Here is a 16,871-nt window from a genome sequence, read left to right as displayed (position 1 = left end):
GTATCCTGAGTTGACCATTACATATAATGAAGAAACAAATCAGCAGTTTTTTACAATCTAATTTGAAATGGGCACTAATCTAATACTATGAATGTTTTGATTCAAATAAATGCATGGACCGAGACTCAAATTACTTCCACAACTGTTTTCAGCAACTTTAAAGCTAAAGGGGTATTCTTATGAGGTTGATGATAAAAACTAACCTTCGAACAGTTCTCCTGCAGAAACTAACTAACTAAAAACAAGCCCCTCAAAACTCAAATTATTTGGACAAAAAATCTATTTAAAAGTAAACATTCCAAAATTGGAGAGGAGCACATTTAGGCAAATGAAGATTGCAAACATCGATGAAATAAAGTAGCTGTAATCTGCGTCAATTAGTATACATCATGCCTCTTTTCTCAATATAAATGAGGCTTATTGAATTCCTCCTGTTTTTGTTTTCCTGTCTTTCCCCTGTCTTAATGTGTAATGTAGTGTGCCTGTAATGTGAAAATTAATGAGTGTTATTTAAATGTTTATGTTTTTGGTTGAGTGCCTGCCCCCTTGTTGAACCTGTGATGTGTTGTACATATTTTAAATGTGTTGTTGTTTTTTGGCTAATTACAGCGAGGGGACAGAGCATGGCTATTTGTTTCCCTCTGCAAGCATGTCCGCCCTGTTGTAATTTGTATTTTTGAGTTTATTTTTCAATTAGCATGCATTCACGTTCTGTAAAGCGTCCTCAATGAGGCCCTGGCTGCCCCCTGTGCAGGGCCTTGCAAGAGCGTTATTGTGGCTCGTTCTGTGCTCTCTCACAACCTGCAAGTCCACACAGAAATAATGCTCTGACTGTGACTGCTTTGAACTCGTGTTTTTGCTTGTCCCTGCAAGAACGTTAGACAGTTAATTACCGTCCATCATGCCTCCTTGTGTAATGTTATTGAGGCTTGTTAAATTGTCCCTGATTATTTCCCTGGCCGCCCCACGTTTAAACAGCGTACATGATGCCTCTTTGTAAAATGGGTAAGAAGAGGCTTGTTCTACGTGAATATTTCCCTGGCCGCCCCGCGTTTACAGAGCATACATGATTTCTCGTTGTAAAATGGGAAAGAGGCTTGTTCTCCCTGATTGTTTCCCTGGCCGCCCCCTGTGTATCCCCTTTGAATAACAGTGTCCGACTCTGGAATCGTTTTTTAAAGAGCGTACATGCAATTTTTTCCATGGCCTGTGACAATATGTGTTGCTCAGTTGTTTCCCCGTGTTAGTGGCTCTGACAGCAAGAATGCTCCTAGGAATCACGTGCGTGTTGGACCAATGCTGAAGGTTTTTATTAATTGTCTTTACAATGAATGTGCTACTTGTGTGATTGCTTGCGTCATTGGTTATTTGTGTAATGTGTGTGGCGCCATTGGTTGTTTGCTGCAAGTGTGGTGCTTGCGTGATTGGTTATTAGTGTAATGTGTGTGGGGCGATTGGTTGTTTGCTGGAAGGCGCAGTGGCGCGATTGGCTGGTTGTGCAAGGTTGTTTTGTGTGTGTCACGGCCAAGAGTGTTGCGCGATTGGATGCTTGTGTGGCTTGCCCAACCTTGATTGGCTTTTCGTCCTGAAGCCGCGCCCTTTGCCTCGGAACCTTGCTAAGGCCGCGCCCCTTTGTTTTTGTTGCCTCGAAACCCTGTGGAGTCAGTGAGTACTAAGCTTATTGCACATGCCGATTTTACGATTTTGCACATATTTTAAAAATGATCATTCCGAATTTTTGATTTTGCACATATTTTAAAAAGATCATTTCGAAATTGCTATTTTAAAAACAATGTTTATGTGCTGAAGTGGACGTGCATTAAACAGTGTTTTTTCTGAAGTTGCTATGTTGTGTGTGTGCTTGTGTGTGTTTGCAGAATCTGTTGGTTGCTGTGTTGTGTGTGTGTTGGTTGCTGTGTTGTGTGTGTGCTATCAGAATCTGTTGTTGTGTGTGTGCTTGAGTGCTTGAAACCGAGTGAATGGGACATGACCCTCTGCCAATGTTACCGCCCACATCGAGAACAACGTCCACAAGGAACTACTTTCTCTGGAATGTTGTTTGCCCTTCGTAATGTATATGTTGTACAAATGTGTAGCCTATGTCCATCTCCTGGACCTCCACTTTCCAACGCTGTATTGGGTGTTGTGATTGATGGTGTACTTCTGGAGTTTACCCGCCTCAAAGGTTCCCAGTTCTCGCTTTATAATAGTAGTATAGATATCAGATATTAGCATTTTTTATTGAACTGTCAGTACACATATATTTTAATTTCATGTATGATGTAATATTCTGATAAGCTGGAAGTTAAAAATGGAGGGCATGCAGGGTCCTAGAACTGCTTACATAATTTTCTTAATTTGTATACTACTAAATAACTATATAGGTTCCAGGTCAAACCCTTTGTGTGGCCTTCCATTCAACTAACTGAAACTATAGAATAGTGAATTAATAGCTTGTATGTGTTTTCACTAGTTGACTGGTATATTCATTATGTCATCCAAACTGGATTGATTTGATTTTAAATATTTCTGATCACTTTTTGTGAAAGCACCTTTTAGCAGTTTAGGTAGAAATGGTAAATGTGTTATTTTATGGAAGATTATCAGTGATTGCTGTTCTTTCTTAAGCTGGAGAAATATCAATGTTCTTGTTCATTCATTTCCCTGAAGACAGTTTGCAACACGTATTTTCATTCAAAAAGAAGTAAAGAAACTACTATAACTATGCAAACATAAATACTGCAAATGCATTTCTGCATTTAAAAAACGGTGTCACAGAAATATTTTGTCATACTGTGTAATTACAAGAATACATACTTTCATTTCCAGCAGTATCCTGAGTTGACCATTACATATAATGAAGAAACAAATCAGCAGTTTTTTACAATCTAATTTGAAATGGGCACTAATCTAATACTATGAATGTTTTGATTCAAATAAATGCATGGACCGAGACTCAAATTACTTCCACAACTGTTTTCAGCAACTTTAAAGCTAAAGGGGTATTCTTATGAGGTTGATGATAAAAACTAACCTTCGAACAGTTCTCCTGCATAAACTAACTAACTAAAAACAAGCCCCTCAAAACTCAAATTATTTGGACAAAAAATCTATTTAAAAGTAAACATTCCAAAATTGGAGAGGAGCACATTTAGGCAAATGAAGATTGCAAACATCGATGATCTGATTGTGTGTAAATATGCTAGCAGGGAACGTGTGTATGCATTTGTTTGTTTGAAATCCAGCAAATATTCCTGCGTCTCAGACATTTGTTGTAATTGACTTAACTAGCTAGATTCTAAGGTTGGGAAAGTAATGAATATGCTCTCCATGAATGATTGGGATCCTTTTTATTTCCAGGAAAGAGGCATAGATAACATATCTCTGCATATAATTGAACAATACATACATTTTGAAAACCATAAAAGATGTTTTTTAATTCAGCATTTATTCACATTTTTCATGTAAAACTCTCGCTAAATTAAACATTGCTCATGTTTAAACGTTATTCTTTTGATTACTCCTGAAAATATATTGCTAATATAAGTTAATCTGGTGTGCTACAATGGCTATTTACGAGTACCTGAGAAATTAGTAACTTTCTAATACCACAGAAGATATTATATTATGAAATTATATCTAATATCTTAAATTTCAAGCCTAAACAGAATCCTGCTAAAAAAACTTCGGTTTGGTATGACCTGAAAATCTCTATTATAAAGAATTTGAACTGGAAGTGTTCCAGTGGATCGACTTCAAGTCTTGAAAACCTCAAAGAAGCAAACACATAGCAAATGTTTATTCTAAAGTGTTGATAAGGAGAGATGGCTTTGTCCCTTCTTTCTAAAGGTAGATTTCCCCAGCAGTTAAAGGTATGCAGGCAACTAACACCTGCATTTTGAAAACATTAGAATAGTATTATTACATGCATAATAGCATATCTATCAAAGTTATACCTATTTTATATAGTAAACTCTCACCTGTGTATTCCCAAATTAGACAGCTTTTTCCCAGTACACCATTTCCACCCACAGCAGAGACTTTGAATGTGTACAGGTTGCTAGGTATTAAATTTGGGATAGACACATTTTCATACAACGCTGTGACATTTGAGGCTGGATTTCCTAAAACTTGCACTGAATAGAAGCTTTTGTTGCCAGTCGGTGGTAGCCAGCTCAAAGAAATTGAATCAATGGTGACGACTGCCACATTTAGATAGTTGGTTACATTGGGTTCTGAAATGAGAAAATGAATTTTGAAGTACCACTCATAGAATTAGTTACATAATTGTCACAAGTATTTTACATAACAGATAATAATACATACTCTTTTTAAAAAGATACTTGTCACCTTCACAATATGCATCATGACATATTTCACAGTAGAGTGAGATACTTCCTAAAACCCCTGTCTCTTTGATTTTGGAATTCAAAATTGAGATTTTGACTAAAAAATATAATTTCCCAATGGAGCAATTAAAAGTTTCCAATAAAATCCCTTCAGTTATGAAAACGTGTTCTCGACTGCCAACTGTGAGCAACTGTAACTTAATAACATTGTTTTTAGAAAAAGTTTCCCACATTGAACACTGATACTGGGACTGATTAGGATGTCGGAAGAAGTTTCTTCCGACCAACATCCCTGCGGTTTTGAGACTGACCTCTCTTGAGTCGGCGGTCCGAAACTACAATTACAATGCGGCAGCACATGGTGTAGTCACAGGCTCAGTATTCCCTAGGGGGTATTGTGAGGCGGTCGGAAACCGGCCGCAGCACAAGCCCTCAAAGAGAAATGGGAGTCACTGTAAATCGCTGCACATTGTGGCAGGCACCTCATAGTGCCTGCCAGAAGGTGGGGGGATTTAGAGGGGGGCAGTATAGTCCTTCCACGGCTCCCAACCAGAGGCCCCTGAAGAAGGGAGGCCCTACTCTGGATTGCTAGAGTCTCTTTCGGACAGGCTTTCATGTCAGAAAGATTGCCATGGAAACCAGCCGGAAAATTGCATAATCCCGTCAGCGGAAAAATTGTCCGCATGGGGTTATTGTGGCAGTTTCAACTGGCTGACAGGGTCCAGAAGCCCATCGGAAGACAGCCGCAGAGGCCTGCTGGTTTGAATTCTGAACTCCATAATCATAATATGGCAGTCGAAATTCAAATCAAGATTGTCGGTCAGAAAGCCTCCGACCTAAGGTTGGGGGCTATCCTACCGACATTCTAATGAGGGCCATAATGTTTAAGTACAGTTGAAATGTTCAATTGACAGACAATTATTCTTTATTGCAAAATATGTAGAACTAGCAGCCCGTCTCGACGTCGTCCGGGGGAGAAAAGTAATGTGTGAAAAAGTATTATAAAGCTTTTAATATTTCTCGGTACACAACAATTTTGGCTTCATTTGATTGTGGACGTAGAATAAATAGTTTTTTCAAATTTCCAGACCTTGAAAGAGCAACATATAACTGCCCATGAGTGAAACAGTCTTCTCGTAAGTCAATGCCTATAACTTTGTATGTTTGTCCTTGAGATTTGTTAATAGTAGAAGCAAAAGCAATGTTAATAGGGAATTGCAAGCGTTTAAATTGAAATGGTAGATCATTTGGGATCATGGGTATGCGTGGAATGTGTGCTAAGTGTCCCGCGGCAGGGCCAGAGAGAATAGTAGCTTTAATGACATAGGGTAAAAGACTTATAACTTGTAGTCGTTTCCCATTGCATAGATCAGGTGGATGTAGGTTGCGTAATAAGATGATGGGAATCCCAACTTTCATTTGTAGTACATGAGGTGGAAGTCCGGATGGGTTAAGTGAGTTTAGGAATTCTTGAGGATAATGCACGGCGGGGCCGATTCACAGAACTAACTTAAGACAAAATCCTAAACTTACTACTTTTGGTATTCACAGGAGTTAGGATTTTGTCTTAAGTTTGTCTTAAGACAGACTTAAGACAGACTTAAGTTAGGATATTGTCTTAAGTCTGTCTTAAGTCTGTCTTAAGACAAACGTAAGACAAAATCCTAACTTCTGTGAATACCAAAAGTAGTAAGTTTAGGATTTTGTCTTAAGTTAGTTCTGTGAATCGGGCCCTAAGTCTTCAGTTTCTAATACTGCATCAATGGATTTATAGACTTTTGTCTCTCCTGGTATTTGAAGTATTATGCGTTCATTGATCTGGTTGACACTTGAGTTTCTGGGTGCAACTATAGCTCTTTAACAAATCCAGCGGAAGTCTCTTGTAGCAATCTGCTCTATGTCCGGGTATACATGTTGTATGAGTTCCTGTAAGGTAGACACTGGTGTACCAAATTTGTGAATATTAATATTGTTGTTATTGGTAGGTACTTCACCATTACCAAGTTGTAGTAGAAGATCAGCAAAGTGACTATCTCCACCACCTAAATGTGTCCTCATGTTAGTGCGTAATGTGAGAGTTTGAACACAGTCCCAGAGTTGTGATGCTTTTCAGCATGCTTTTAGTATGTCCGCATGTGTTCCTCTTGGAACAACAGGAAGAGTTTGTCTGAAGTCTCCAGCAAAAACAAAAGTAACACCACCCATTATGGTATTAACTATTCGAATGTCTTGTAGAGTTCTATTAACGGCGTCTATATGTGCGTGGTGTGTCATAGTACATTCGTCCCACACGATAAGAGAGACTCTTTGAAGCAGTGTTCCTAGGGGTCCATTTTTGCGTACAGAGCACGTTGACTATTTCTCCACTGAAACATTTAAAGGTATTTAAACGTTGAATGTGCAGTTTTCCCACCAGTTAGCAAAGTAGCAGCTGTTCCCGAAGATGCTACAGCAAGAGCCAATAGTCCTGAAGAGCGTATTTTAGCTAGTATGAGGTTTATTAAGTACATTTTCCCTGTTCCTCCCGGTGCGTCTAAGAAGAAGAATTTACCTTCTTTACTTTCCACACTTTGAACAATGGTGTTGTATGCAGCAGTTTGATCCGGAACTAAGTTTGGTAAATGTTGTTCTACGTATTGATGGATGTTATAATTTGAAGGTAGTATTTGAGTGTGTTTGTTAGTGTTATGTATCGTCAATAACTTTCTGGCAATTTGAAATCTTTTAAAGATTTCTCATTTAGTTGATAGAGGGAGTCTTCTGTTTCTATGAGTCCTTGGTTAAACATGTCATTAGTGAATGGTATTGAGTCATCATGTGTTTCTTGTTGTTTTCTGTGTAGGATATCTTCACAAAAATGTTCTTTGTATTCCTCCCATAAAGACATTGGATCCGAAGGGTTACAGAATATCAGAATAGTAACAAATAATTGGCGTAGTTGATTTGGGCAATCTGAATGGGCAGCATCACTTAAAGTATGTTTCCAATGTTGGTCGTCTTCAATGAGTACAAGTGATTTACATGCAGCTTGGTAGGTAGGCATTAATTGTCCATGAACGGTTAAAAGACTTTCAAAGCTTGTAGGTCCCCGAAATATGTTATAAAAGAATGCGTAAATGGAAGCACTCAGATTGGTTTGGGTGAATAGTGTACATTCTCCCAAGAGCCGAGTCCTTTTTTACTCCAGGGTGACCTAATACGTCAATTCCACGTTTCCTCCGTGTAAAAGTATGTTTTCCCCAGGTATAGTATTGTGGCACACAATTTAAAGAAGGCAGTAAGTGTTGTAGGTGTGGGATTTTCTGGTACTCGGTTCATTGTTTTTTCATTAAAATAGACTCTTTGTCCATTTGGCAGATGTACAGCTAGATGTGTGACCGTCGGATGTCTTTCATGAATGTTAAACTGAAGGATGCGCCAAACACCCTCTGAAGTACTAATATACCTGCCATTGAGATATGTTTCAATTTCAGTATGTTTGTTTGCAAGGGTTTCCAGGCGCCGGGAAACCCTTCTTGGGTAGCTGTGCGCCATACGGCGCCGGGAAACCCTTCTTGGGTAGCTGTGCGCCATACAAATGTAAAAAATAAATAAATAAAATAAATAAATAGTAGCAGTTGCTTGATCTGAGCCTTTGTTGATATATTTGCAAATAGGATGTGCGCGTGTGGCAGTCCCCTCTTTTGCCATTCAATGGTAAATACGTTAGCTTTGGCATATCCAAAGATATGTTTTTGCGTTAATATTTTCACAAGTGCTTTCACTTTTAAATTGAATACACGTGCAATGATGTCATGTCTATCGCATGATCTTTGTTTAGGATATAATTCTTTTTGAATTTCTGGCCATTCTGGATTGCATGTGAAGGTGATGAACAAATCAGGTCTCCCATAGTGCCTAAGGTATGTCATTGCATCATGTGTCTTTTCGTGCATGTACCTGGGCAAACCAGTGAAGGTACCGGGTAAAATGACGTGTTGTCTAATATCCGAAGTGTGAAGGTTGTGATCTTGATTGAGTGCATCTTTTAAGTTTATGTAGTTTTCTGCCCGTAGTTGTGTTTGATTGCGGCGTATGAAGTCGAGACTTTCGGTGATAATTTTTGCCATCATATCAACAATATTGATTAAAAAGATTTCGAAACCAATGTAAGGTATTGAAAGTTGTGGATCTAACCATTAGAGTAGAGGCATAGTATTGCATGCATGTAACATTTTTATTCTTACCGCAGTTTGCTAGTGGTATGTTTAGACAATAACCATCTTCACCTCTCGGGAATAGAATGGGATATTGTAAGGGGTCATATGATCTATGCAATTCGGAGACTTTCCGTAATATTCCTTCTCGTGTATGTAAGACAATGTCGCGTGGGCCTTTGTTTTCATTAACTAAAAGAACTGCAACTTCATCAGTTGTAGGTGCATTATATGTCCCTGGATGTGTATTTGGAGGGCGTTGATCAGCGTGGATGATAATTTTAAAATCTTCATCATGTGAATGCATCTCATAGTTGTATTTAAGTGACCTAATGTACGTGTTATGAGTGTGCAATGTGGTTTGTAGTTCTTCAATTAGCTATCTGTTTAAGTTTGGGATCATGTGTGATCGTGCATCAACTTGTTGCATTGCGGAAAGGAAATATATTTGTAGAAATTGTGGGGACTATCTTTATTGTGGAAGCATGCTGCCAATTAAATGGTATAACTGTCCATGTATTTTAAAAGTAGGCATGAAATTGCCTTCTTTGACTTCATTTGCACCAAAGGATGTTATTTGGAATAGAGTATTGTAACGGCGTGTGTTTGTTAAGAAATGATTTGAAAGTGGGTGAATGCCATTAAGTAGTTGTTTAATGATTGGAGATGGTTCTTGTATGTTATTAATATTGACCTTTCCTGATAAGCAACAAAGGCCTTTAGGTTCCGCCTTCCATTTCTGTGCATAGCACTTGTTACAGACACTGTCCATGTTTCCAATTATAACATCTGCATTGTTCATGTAGTCAATAAGTGGGTTGTAGTTGGATGCTGATTTGAGGCTATGTACTGTTATTGGAAGCATAGGTAAAGGTTGGTGTGTAAGTTGTGTTTGAGCTTCTCTTGTTGAAGTTTGTAAAGTGGAAGTATGCGGTATAGTAGTGGATGTTGATGGCTGGTCACTGTTGTGCTGAATTGGCTGTGAAAGCTGAGAAGTGTATGGATCAGCCATGTTTGTTAAGTGGTTGTGATCCTGTTCTTGTGTTAGTTGTATGCGCTTATTCCTTTGTGCCCGTGTTTTATATGTTGCCCTTGAAAGTTGTGTCTTCCTCTTCACCATTGTAAGAAAGTGATTGGAATATTTGTAAAAAGTGTAATGATATTTATGCTAATTTGTATTGTGTTTTGCAATATTATATTTGTCCTAGAATGTTTATGTTGTGCACCTTTTTGTAGTAGGCTATGTGTGGTTTGGATATGTTCTGAAAGTGTAATGAATGAGGTGTGACAATCTGTGATTCTGGCCAAATCACGTAATCTCCCCGTGCCTTAAAAAAAATGAAGGTGTGTCCTCATGTAACGTAACTGGTGCTATGTAAAGCTCTCTGGTAGCCGATTCAGGTGTAGTTTGCGCTATATAAGAGTGTGGAAATAAAAAAAAAAAGTAGTACAGTGGGTGTTCTGAGTAGAGTAGAGTTTGTTAAAGGTGTGTGTTTTTGAAAAGCAATATGTATACTACTATTATAAAGAGAGAACGCTCAAACTTTTGTGCCTGAGCAACGTTGTTAGGGGGTGTTAGCGTTGTAAAGAAATAATGTCCTTTTAAATATCCTTAGTTATGTTTGTGATCATGGGTAAGTGTGGTTATATTTTCCACAAAGCAAAGCAGCATCAAGTAGCGTAAAGCGCTGTCAATTACTATACATTATGCCTCTTTTTGTAATGTAAATGCGGCAGCATCAAGTAAGTATGGTTATATTTTCCATTTAGCAAAGCAGCATCAAGTAGCGTAAAGCGCCGTCAATTACTATACCTCATGCCTCTTTTTGTAATGTAAATGCTGCTTATTTAAATCCTCCTGTTTTTTGTGTTCTTGTCCGCCCCCTGTGTCAACGTGTAATGTAGCGGTATTTTTTGTTAGAAGTGTAAGGAGTGTTATGTAAATCTTCCTTTTTTTGTTTCACTGCCAGCCCCCAACCATAAAGTAGTTGTAATCTGCGTCAATTAGTATACATCATGCCTCTTTTCTCAATATAAATGAGGCTTATTGAATTCCTCCTGTTTTTGTTTTCCTGTCTTTCCCCTGTCTTAATGTGTAATGTAGTGTGCCTGTAATGTGAAAATTAATGAGTGTTATTTAAATGTTCATGTTTTTGGTTGAGTGCCTGCCCCCTTGTTGAACCTGTGATGTGCTGTACATATTTTAAATGTGTTGTTGTTTTTTGGCTAATTACAGCGAGGGGACAGAGCATGGCTATTTGTTTCCCTCTGCAAGCATGTCCGCCCTGTTGTAATTTGTATTTTTGAGTTTATTTTTCAATTAGCATGCATTCACGTTCTGTAAAGCGTCCTCAATGAGGCCCTGGCTGCCCCCTGTGCAGGGCCTTGCAAGAGCGTTATTGTGGCTCGTTCTGTGCTCTCTCACAACCTGCAAGTCCACACAGAAATAATGCTCTGACTGTGACTGCTTTGAACTCGTGTTTTTGCTTGTCCCTGCAAGAACGTTAGACAGTTAATTACCGTCCATCATGCCTCCTTGTGTAATGTTATTGAGGCTTGTTAAATTGTCCCTGATTATTTCCCTGGCCGCCCCACGTTTAAACAGCGTACATGATGCCTCTTTGTAAAATGGGTAAGAAGAGGCTTGTTCTACGTGAATATTTCCCTGGCTGCCCCGCGTTTACAGAGCATACATGATGCCTCGTTGTAAAATGGGAAAGAGGCTTGTTCTCCCTGATTGTTTCCCTGGCTGCCCCCTGTGTATCCCCTTTGAATAACAGTGTCCGACTCTGGAATCGTTTTTTAAAGAGCGTACATGCAATTTTTTCCGTGGCCTGTGACAATATGTGTTGCTCAGTTATTTCCCCGTGTTAGTGGCTCTGACAGCAAGAATGCTCCTAGGAATCACGTGCGTGTTGGACCAATGCTGAAGGTTTTTATTAATTGTCTTTACAATGAATGTGCTACTTGTGTGATTGCTTGCGTCATTGGTTATTTGTGTAATGTGTGTGGCGCCATTGGTTGTTTGCTGCAAGTGTGGTGCTTGCGTGATTGGTTATTAGTGTAATGTGTGTGGGGCGATTGGTTGTTTGCTGGAAGGCGCAGTGGCGCGATTGGCTGGTTGTGCAAGGTTGTTTTGTGTGTGTCACGGCCAAGAGTGTTGCGCGATTGGATGCTTGTGTGGCTTGCCCAACCTTGATTGGCTTTTCGTCCTGAAGCCGCGCCCTTTGCCTCGGAACCTTGCTGAGGCCGCGCCCCTTTGTTTTTGTTGCCTCGAAACCCTGTGGAGTCAGTGAGTACTAAGCTTATTGCACATGCCGATTTTACGATTTTGCACATATTTTAAAAATGATCATTCCGAATTTTCGATTTTGCACATATTTTAAAAAGATCATTTCGAAATTGCTATTTTAAAAACAATGTTTATGTGCTGAAGTGGACGTGCATTAAACAGTGTTTTTGCTGAAGTTGCTATGTTGTGTGTGTGCTTGTGTGTGTTTGCAGAATCTGTTGGTTGCTGTGTTGTGTGTGTGTTGGTTGCTGTGTTGTGTGTGTGCTATCAGAATCTGTTGTTGTGTGTGTGCTTGAGTGCTTGAAACCGAGTGAATGGGACATGCCCCTCTGCCAATGTTACCGCCCACATTGAGAACAACGTCCACAAGGAACTACTTTCTCTGGAATGTTGTTTGCCCTTCGTAATGTATATGTTGTACAAATGTGTAGCCTATGTCCATCTCCTGGACCTCCACTTTCCAACGCTGTATTGGGTGTTGTGATTGATGGTGTACTTCTGGAGTTTACCCGCCTCAAAGGTTCCCAGTTCTCGCTTTATAATAGTAGTATAGATATCAGATATTAGCATTTTTTATTGAACTGTCAGTACACATATATTTTAATTTCATGTATGATGTAATATTCTGATAAGCTGGAAGTTAAAAATGGAGGGCATGCAGGGTCCTAGAACTGCTCACATAATTTTCTTAATTTGTATACTACTAAATAACTATATAGGTTCCAGGTCAAACCCTTTGTGTGGCCTTCCATTCAACTAACTGAAACTATAGAATAGTGAATTAATAGCTTGTATGTGTTTTCACTAGTTGACTGGTATATTAATTATGTCATCCAAACTGGATTGATTTGATTTTAAATATTTCTGATCACTTTTTGTGAAAGCACCTTTTAGCAGTTTAGGTAGAAATGGTAAATGTGTTATTTTATGGAAGATTATCAGTGATTGCTGTTCTTTCTTAAGCTGGAGAAATATCAATGTTCTTGTTCATTCATTTCCCTGAAGACAGTTTGCAACACGTATTTTCATTCAAAAAGAAGTAAGGAAACTACTGCAACTATGCAAACATAAATACTGCAAATGCATTTCTGCATTTAAAAAACGGTGTCACAGAAATATTTTGTCATACTGTGTAATTACAAGAATACATACTTTCATTTCCAGCAGTATCCTGAGTTGACCATTACATATAATGAAGAAACAAATCAGCAGTTTTTTACAATCTAATTTGAAATGGGCACTAATCTAATACTATGAATGTTTTGATTCAAATAAATGCATGGACCGAGACTCAAATTACTTCCACAACTGTTTTCAGCAACTTTAAAGCTAAAGGGGTATTCTTATGAGGTTGATGATAAAAACTAACCTTCGAACAGTTCTCCTGCAGAAACTAACTAACTAAAAACAAGCCCCTGAAAACTCAAATTATTTGGACAAAAAATCTATTTAAAAGTAAACATTGCAGAATTGGAGAGGAGCACATTTAGGCAAATGAAGATTGCAAACATCGATGATCTGATTGTGTGTAAATATGCTAGCAGGGAAGGTGTGTATGCTTTTGTTTGTTTGAAATCCAGCAAATATTCCTGCTTCTCAGACATTTGTTGTAATTGACTTAACTAGCTAGATTCTAAGCTTGGGAAAGAAATGAATATGCTCTCCATGAATGATTGGGATCCTGTTTGTTTCCAGGAAAGAGGCATAGATAACATAGCTTTGCATATAATTGAATGATACATTCATTTTCAAAACCATAAAAGATGTTTTTTAATTTAGCATGTATTCACATTTTTCATGTAAAACTCTCCCTAAATGAAACATTGCTCATGTTTAAACTTTATTCTTTTGATTACTCCTGAAAATATATTGCTAATATGAATTAATCTAGTGTGCTACAATGGCTATTTAAGAGTACCTGAGAAATGAGTAACTTTCTAAAAACACAGAAGGTATTCTATTATGAAATTATATCTAATATCTTAGATTTAAAGCCTAAACAGAATCCTGCTGAACATACTTCAGTTTGGTATGGCCTGAAAATCTCTGGTATATAGAATTTGAACTGGAAGTGTTCCAGTGGATCAACTTCAAGTCTTGATAACATCAAAGAAGGAAACACATAGCAAATGTTTATTCTCAAGTGTTGATAAGGAGAGATTGCTTTGTCCCTTCTTTCTAATGGTAGATTTCCCCAGCAGTTAAAGGTATGCAGGCAACTAACACCTGCATTTTGTAAACATTACAATAGTATTATTACATGCAATATTAGCATATCTATGAAAGTTATACCTATTTTATGTAGTAAATTCTCACCTGTGTATTCCAAAATTTGACTGCTTTTTCCCAGTACACCATTTCCACCCACAGCAGAGACTTTGAATGTGTACAGGTTGCCAGGTATTAAATTTGGGATGGACACATTTTCATACAACGCCGTGACATTTGAGGCTGGATTTCCTAAAACTTGCACTGAATAGAAGCTTTTGTTGCCAGTCGGTGGTAGCCAGCTCAAAGAAATTGAATCGATGGTGACGACTGCCACATTTAGATAGTTGGTTACATTGGGTTCTGAAATGAGAAAATGAATTGTGAAGTACCACTCATAGAATTAGTTACATAATAGTCACAAATATTTTACATAACAGATAATAATACATACACTTTTTAAAAAGATACTTATCACCTGCACAATATGCATCATGAGAGATTTCACAGTAGAGTGAGATACTTCCTAATATCCCTGTCTCTTTGATTTTGGAATTCAAAATTGAGATTTTGACTAAAAAATATAATTTCCCAATGGAGCAATAAAGAGTTCCCAATAAAATCCCGTCAGTTATGAAAACGTGTTCTCAACTGCCAACTGTGAGCAACTGTAACTTAAAAACTTTGTTTCTAGAAAAAGTTTCCCAAATTGAACACTGATACTGGTACTGATTAGGATGTCGGAAGGAGTTTCTTCCGAGCAACATCCCTACGGTTTCAAAACTGACTGCTCTTAAGTCGGTGGTCCGAAACTACAATTACAATGCGGCAGCACATGGTGTAGTCACAGGCTCAGTATTCCCTAGGGGGTATTGCGAGGTGGTCGAAAACCGGCAGCAGCACAAGCCCCCATAGAGAAATGGGAGTCACTGTAAATCGCTGCACATTGTGGCAGGCACCTCATAGTGCCTGCCAGACAGTGGGGGGATTTAAAGGGGGCACTATAAGTCCTTTCACGGCTCCCAACCAGAGGCCCCTGAAGAAGGGGGGCCCTACTCGGGATTGCTAGAGTCTCTTTCGGACAGGCTTTCATGTCAGAAAGCTTGCCATGGAAAGCCTGCCGGAAAATTGCATAATCCCGTCAGCGGAAACATTGCCCACATGGGGTATTGTGGCAGTTCCAACTAGCTGACAGGGTCCAGAAGCCCATCGGAAGACAGCTGCAGAGGCCTGCTGGTTTGAATTCTGAACTGCATAATCATAATATGGCAGTCGAAATTCAAATCAAGGATGTCGGTCAGGAAAGCCTCCGACCTAAGGTTGGGGGCTATCCTATCGACATTCTCATGAGGGCCATAATGTTTGTAGAAAATCAGATATTAGCATTTTTTATTGAACTGTTAGTACACATATATTTTACTTTCATGTATGATTTAATATTCTGATAAGCTGGAAGTTAAAAATTGAGTGCATGCAGAGTCCTAGAACTGTTCTCATAATTTTCTTAATTTGTATACTACTAAAGAACTATATAAGTTCCAGGTCAAACCCTTCGTGTGGCCTTCCATTCAATCAACTGAAACTAAAGAATAGTGAATTAATAGCTTGTATGTGTTTTCACTAGTTGACTGGTATAATAATTATGTCATCCAAACTGGATTGATTTGATTTTAAATATTTCTGATCACTTGTTGTGAAAGCACCTTTTAGTAGTTTAGGTAGAAATGGTAAATGTGTTATTTTATGGAAGATTATCAGTGATTGCTTTTCTTTCTTAAGTTGGAGATATATGAATGTTCTTGTTCATTCATTTCCCTGAAGACAGTTTGCAACACGTATTTTCATTCAAAAAGAAGTAAGGAAACTACTGCAACCATGCAAACATAAATACTGCAAATGCATTTCTGCATTTAAAAAACGGTGTCACAGAAATATTTTGTCATACTGTGTAATTACAAGAATACATACTTTCATTTCCAGCAGTATCCTGAGTTGACCATTACATATAATGAAGAAACAAATCAGCAGTTTTTTTACAATCTAATTTGAAATGGGCACTAATCTAATACTATGAATGTTTTGATTCAAATAACTGCATGGACCGAGACTCAAATTACAGCCACGACTTTATTTTCAGCAACTTTAAAGCTAAAGGGGTATTCTCATGAGGTTGATGATAAAAACTAATCTTCGAACAGTTCTCCTGCAGAAACTAACTAACTAAAAACAAGCCCCTCAAAACTCAAAGCATTTGGACAAAAAATCTTTTTAAAAGTAGACAATTCAAAATTGGTGAGGGGCACATTTAGGCAAATGAAGATTCCAAATGTGGATGATCTGATTGTGTGTAAATATGCTAGCAGGGAAGGTGTGTATGCATTTGTTTGAAATCCAGCAAATATTCCTGCTTCTCAGACATTTGTTGTAATTGACTTAACTAGCTAGCTAGATTCTAAGCTTGAGAAAGTAATGAATATGCTCTCCATGAATGATAGGTATCCTTTCTGTTTCCAGGAAAGAGTCATAGATAACATGTCTCTTGATATAATTGAATGATACATACATTTTCAAAACCATAAAAGATGTCTTTTAATTTAACATTTATTCACATTTTTCATGTAAAACTTTCCATATATTACACATTGCTCATGTTTAAACTTTATTCTTTTGATTACTCCTGAAAATCTATTGCTAATGTAAATTAATCTGGTGTTCCAGTGGATCAACTTCAAGTCTTGAAAACGTCAAAGAAGCAAACATATAGCACATCTTTATTCTCCAGTTTTGATAAGGAGAGATGGCTTTGTCCCTTCTTGCTAAAGGTGA

General features: G+C 38.1%; 1 protein-coding gene across 1 annotated transcript in view; it reads right to left on the bottom strand.

Annotated features, from left to right (window-relative positions):
• Positions 1–417: 417 nt before the first annotated feature.
• LOC144792179 (receptor-type tyrosine-protein phosphatase eta-like) overlaps positions 418–16,871 on the bottom strand; it is a 67,443-nt gene continuing 50,989 nt past the window's right edge. Inside the window, exons 7-9 of the mRNA XM_078667079.1 lie at positions 14,154–14,408; positions 3,981–4,235; positions 418–482 (exon numbers count right to left, since the gene is read on the bottom strand). Of these exons, the coding sequence (XP_078523205.1) occupies positions 418–482; positions 3,981–4,235; positions 14,154–14,408 (575 nt within the window). The remainder of the gene's footprint in view (positions 483–3,980; positions 4,236–14,153; positions 14,409–16,871) is intronic.

This window comes from Lissotriton helveticus, chromosome 11 (genome assembly GCF_964261635.1).
Source record: "Lissotriton helveticus chromosome 11, aLisHel1.1, whole genome shotgun sequence".
NCBI lineage: Eukaryota > Metazoa > Chordata > Amphibia > Caudata > Salamandridae > Lissotriton > Lissotriton helveticus.
This window is presented reverse-complemented; position numbering and strand designations above follow the sequence as displayed.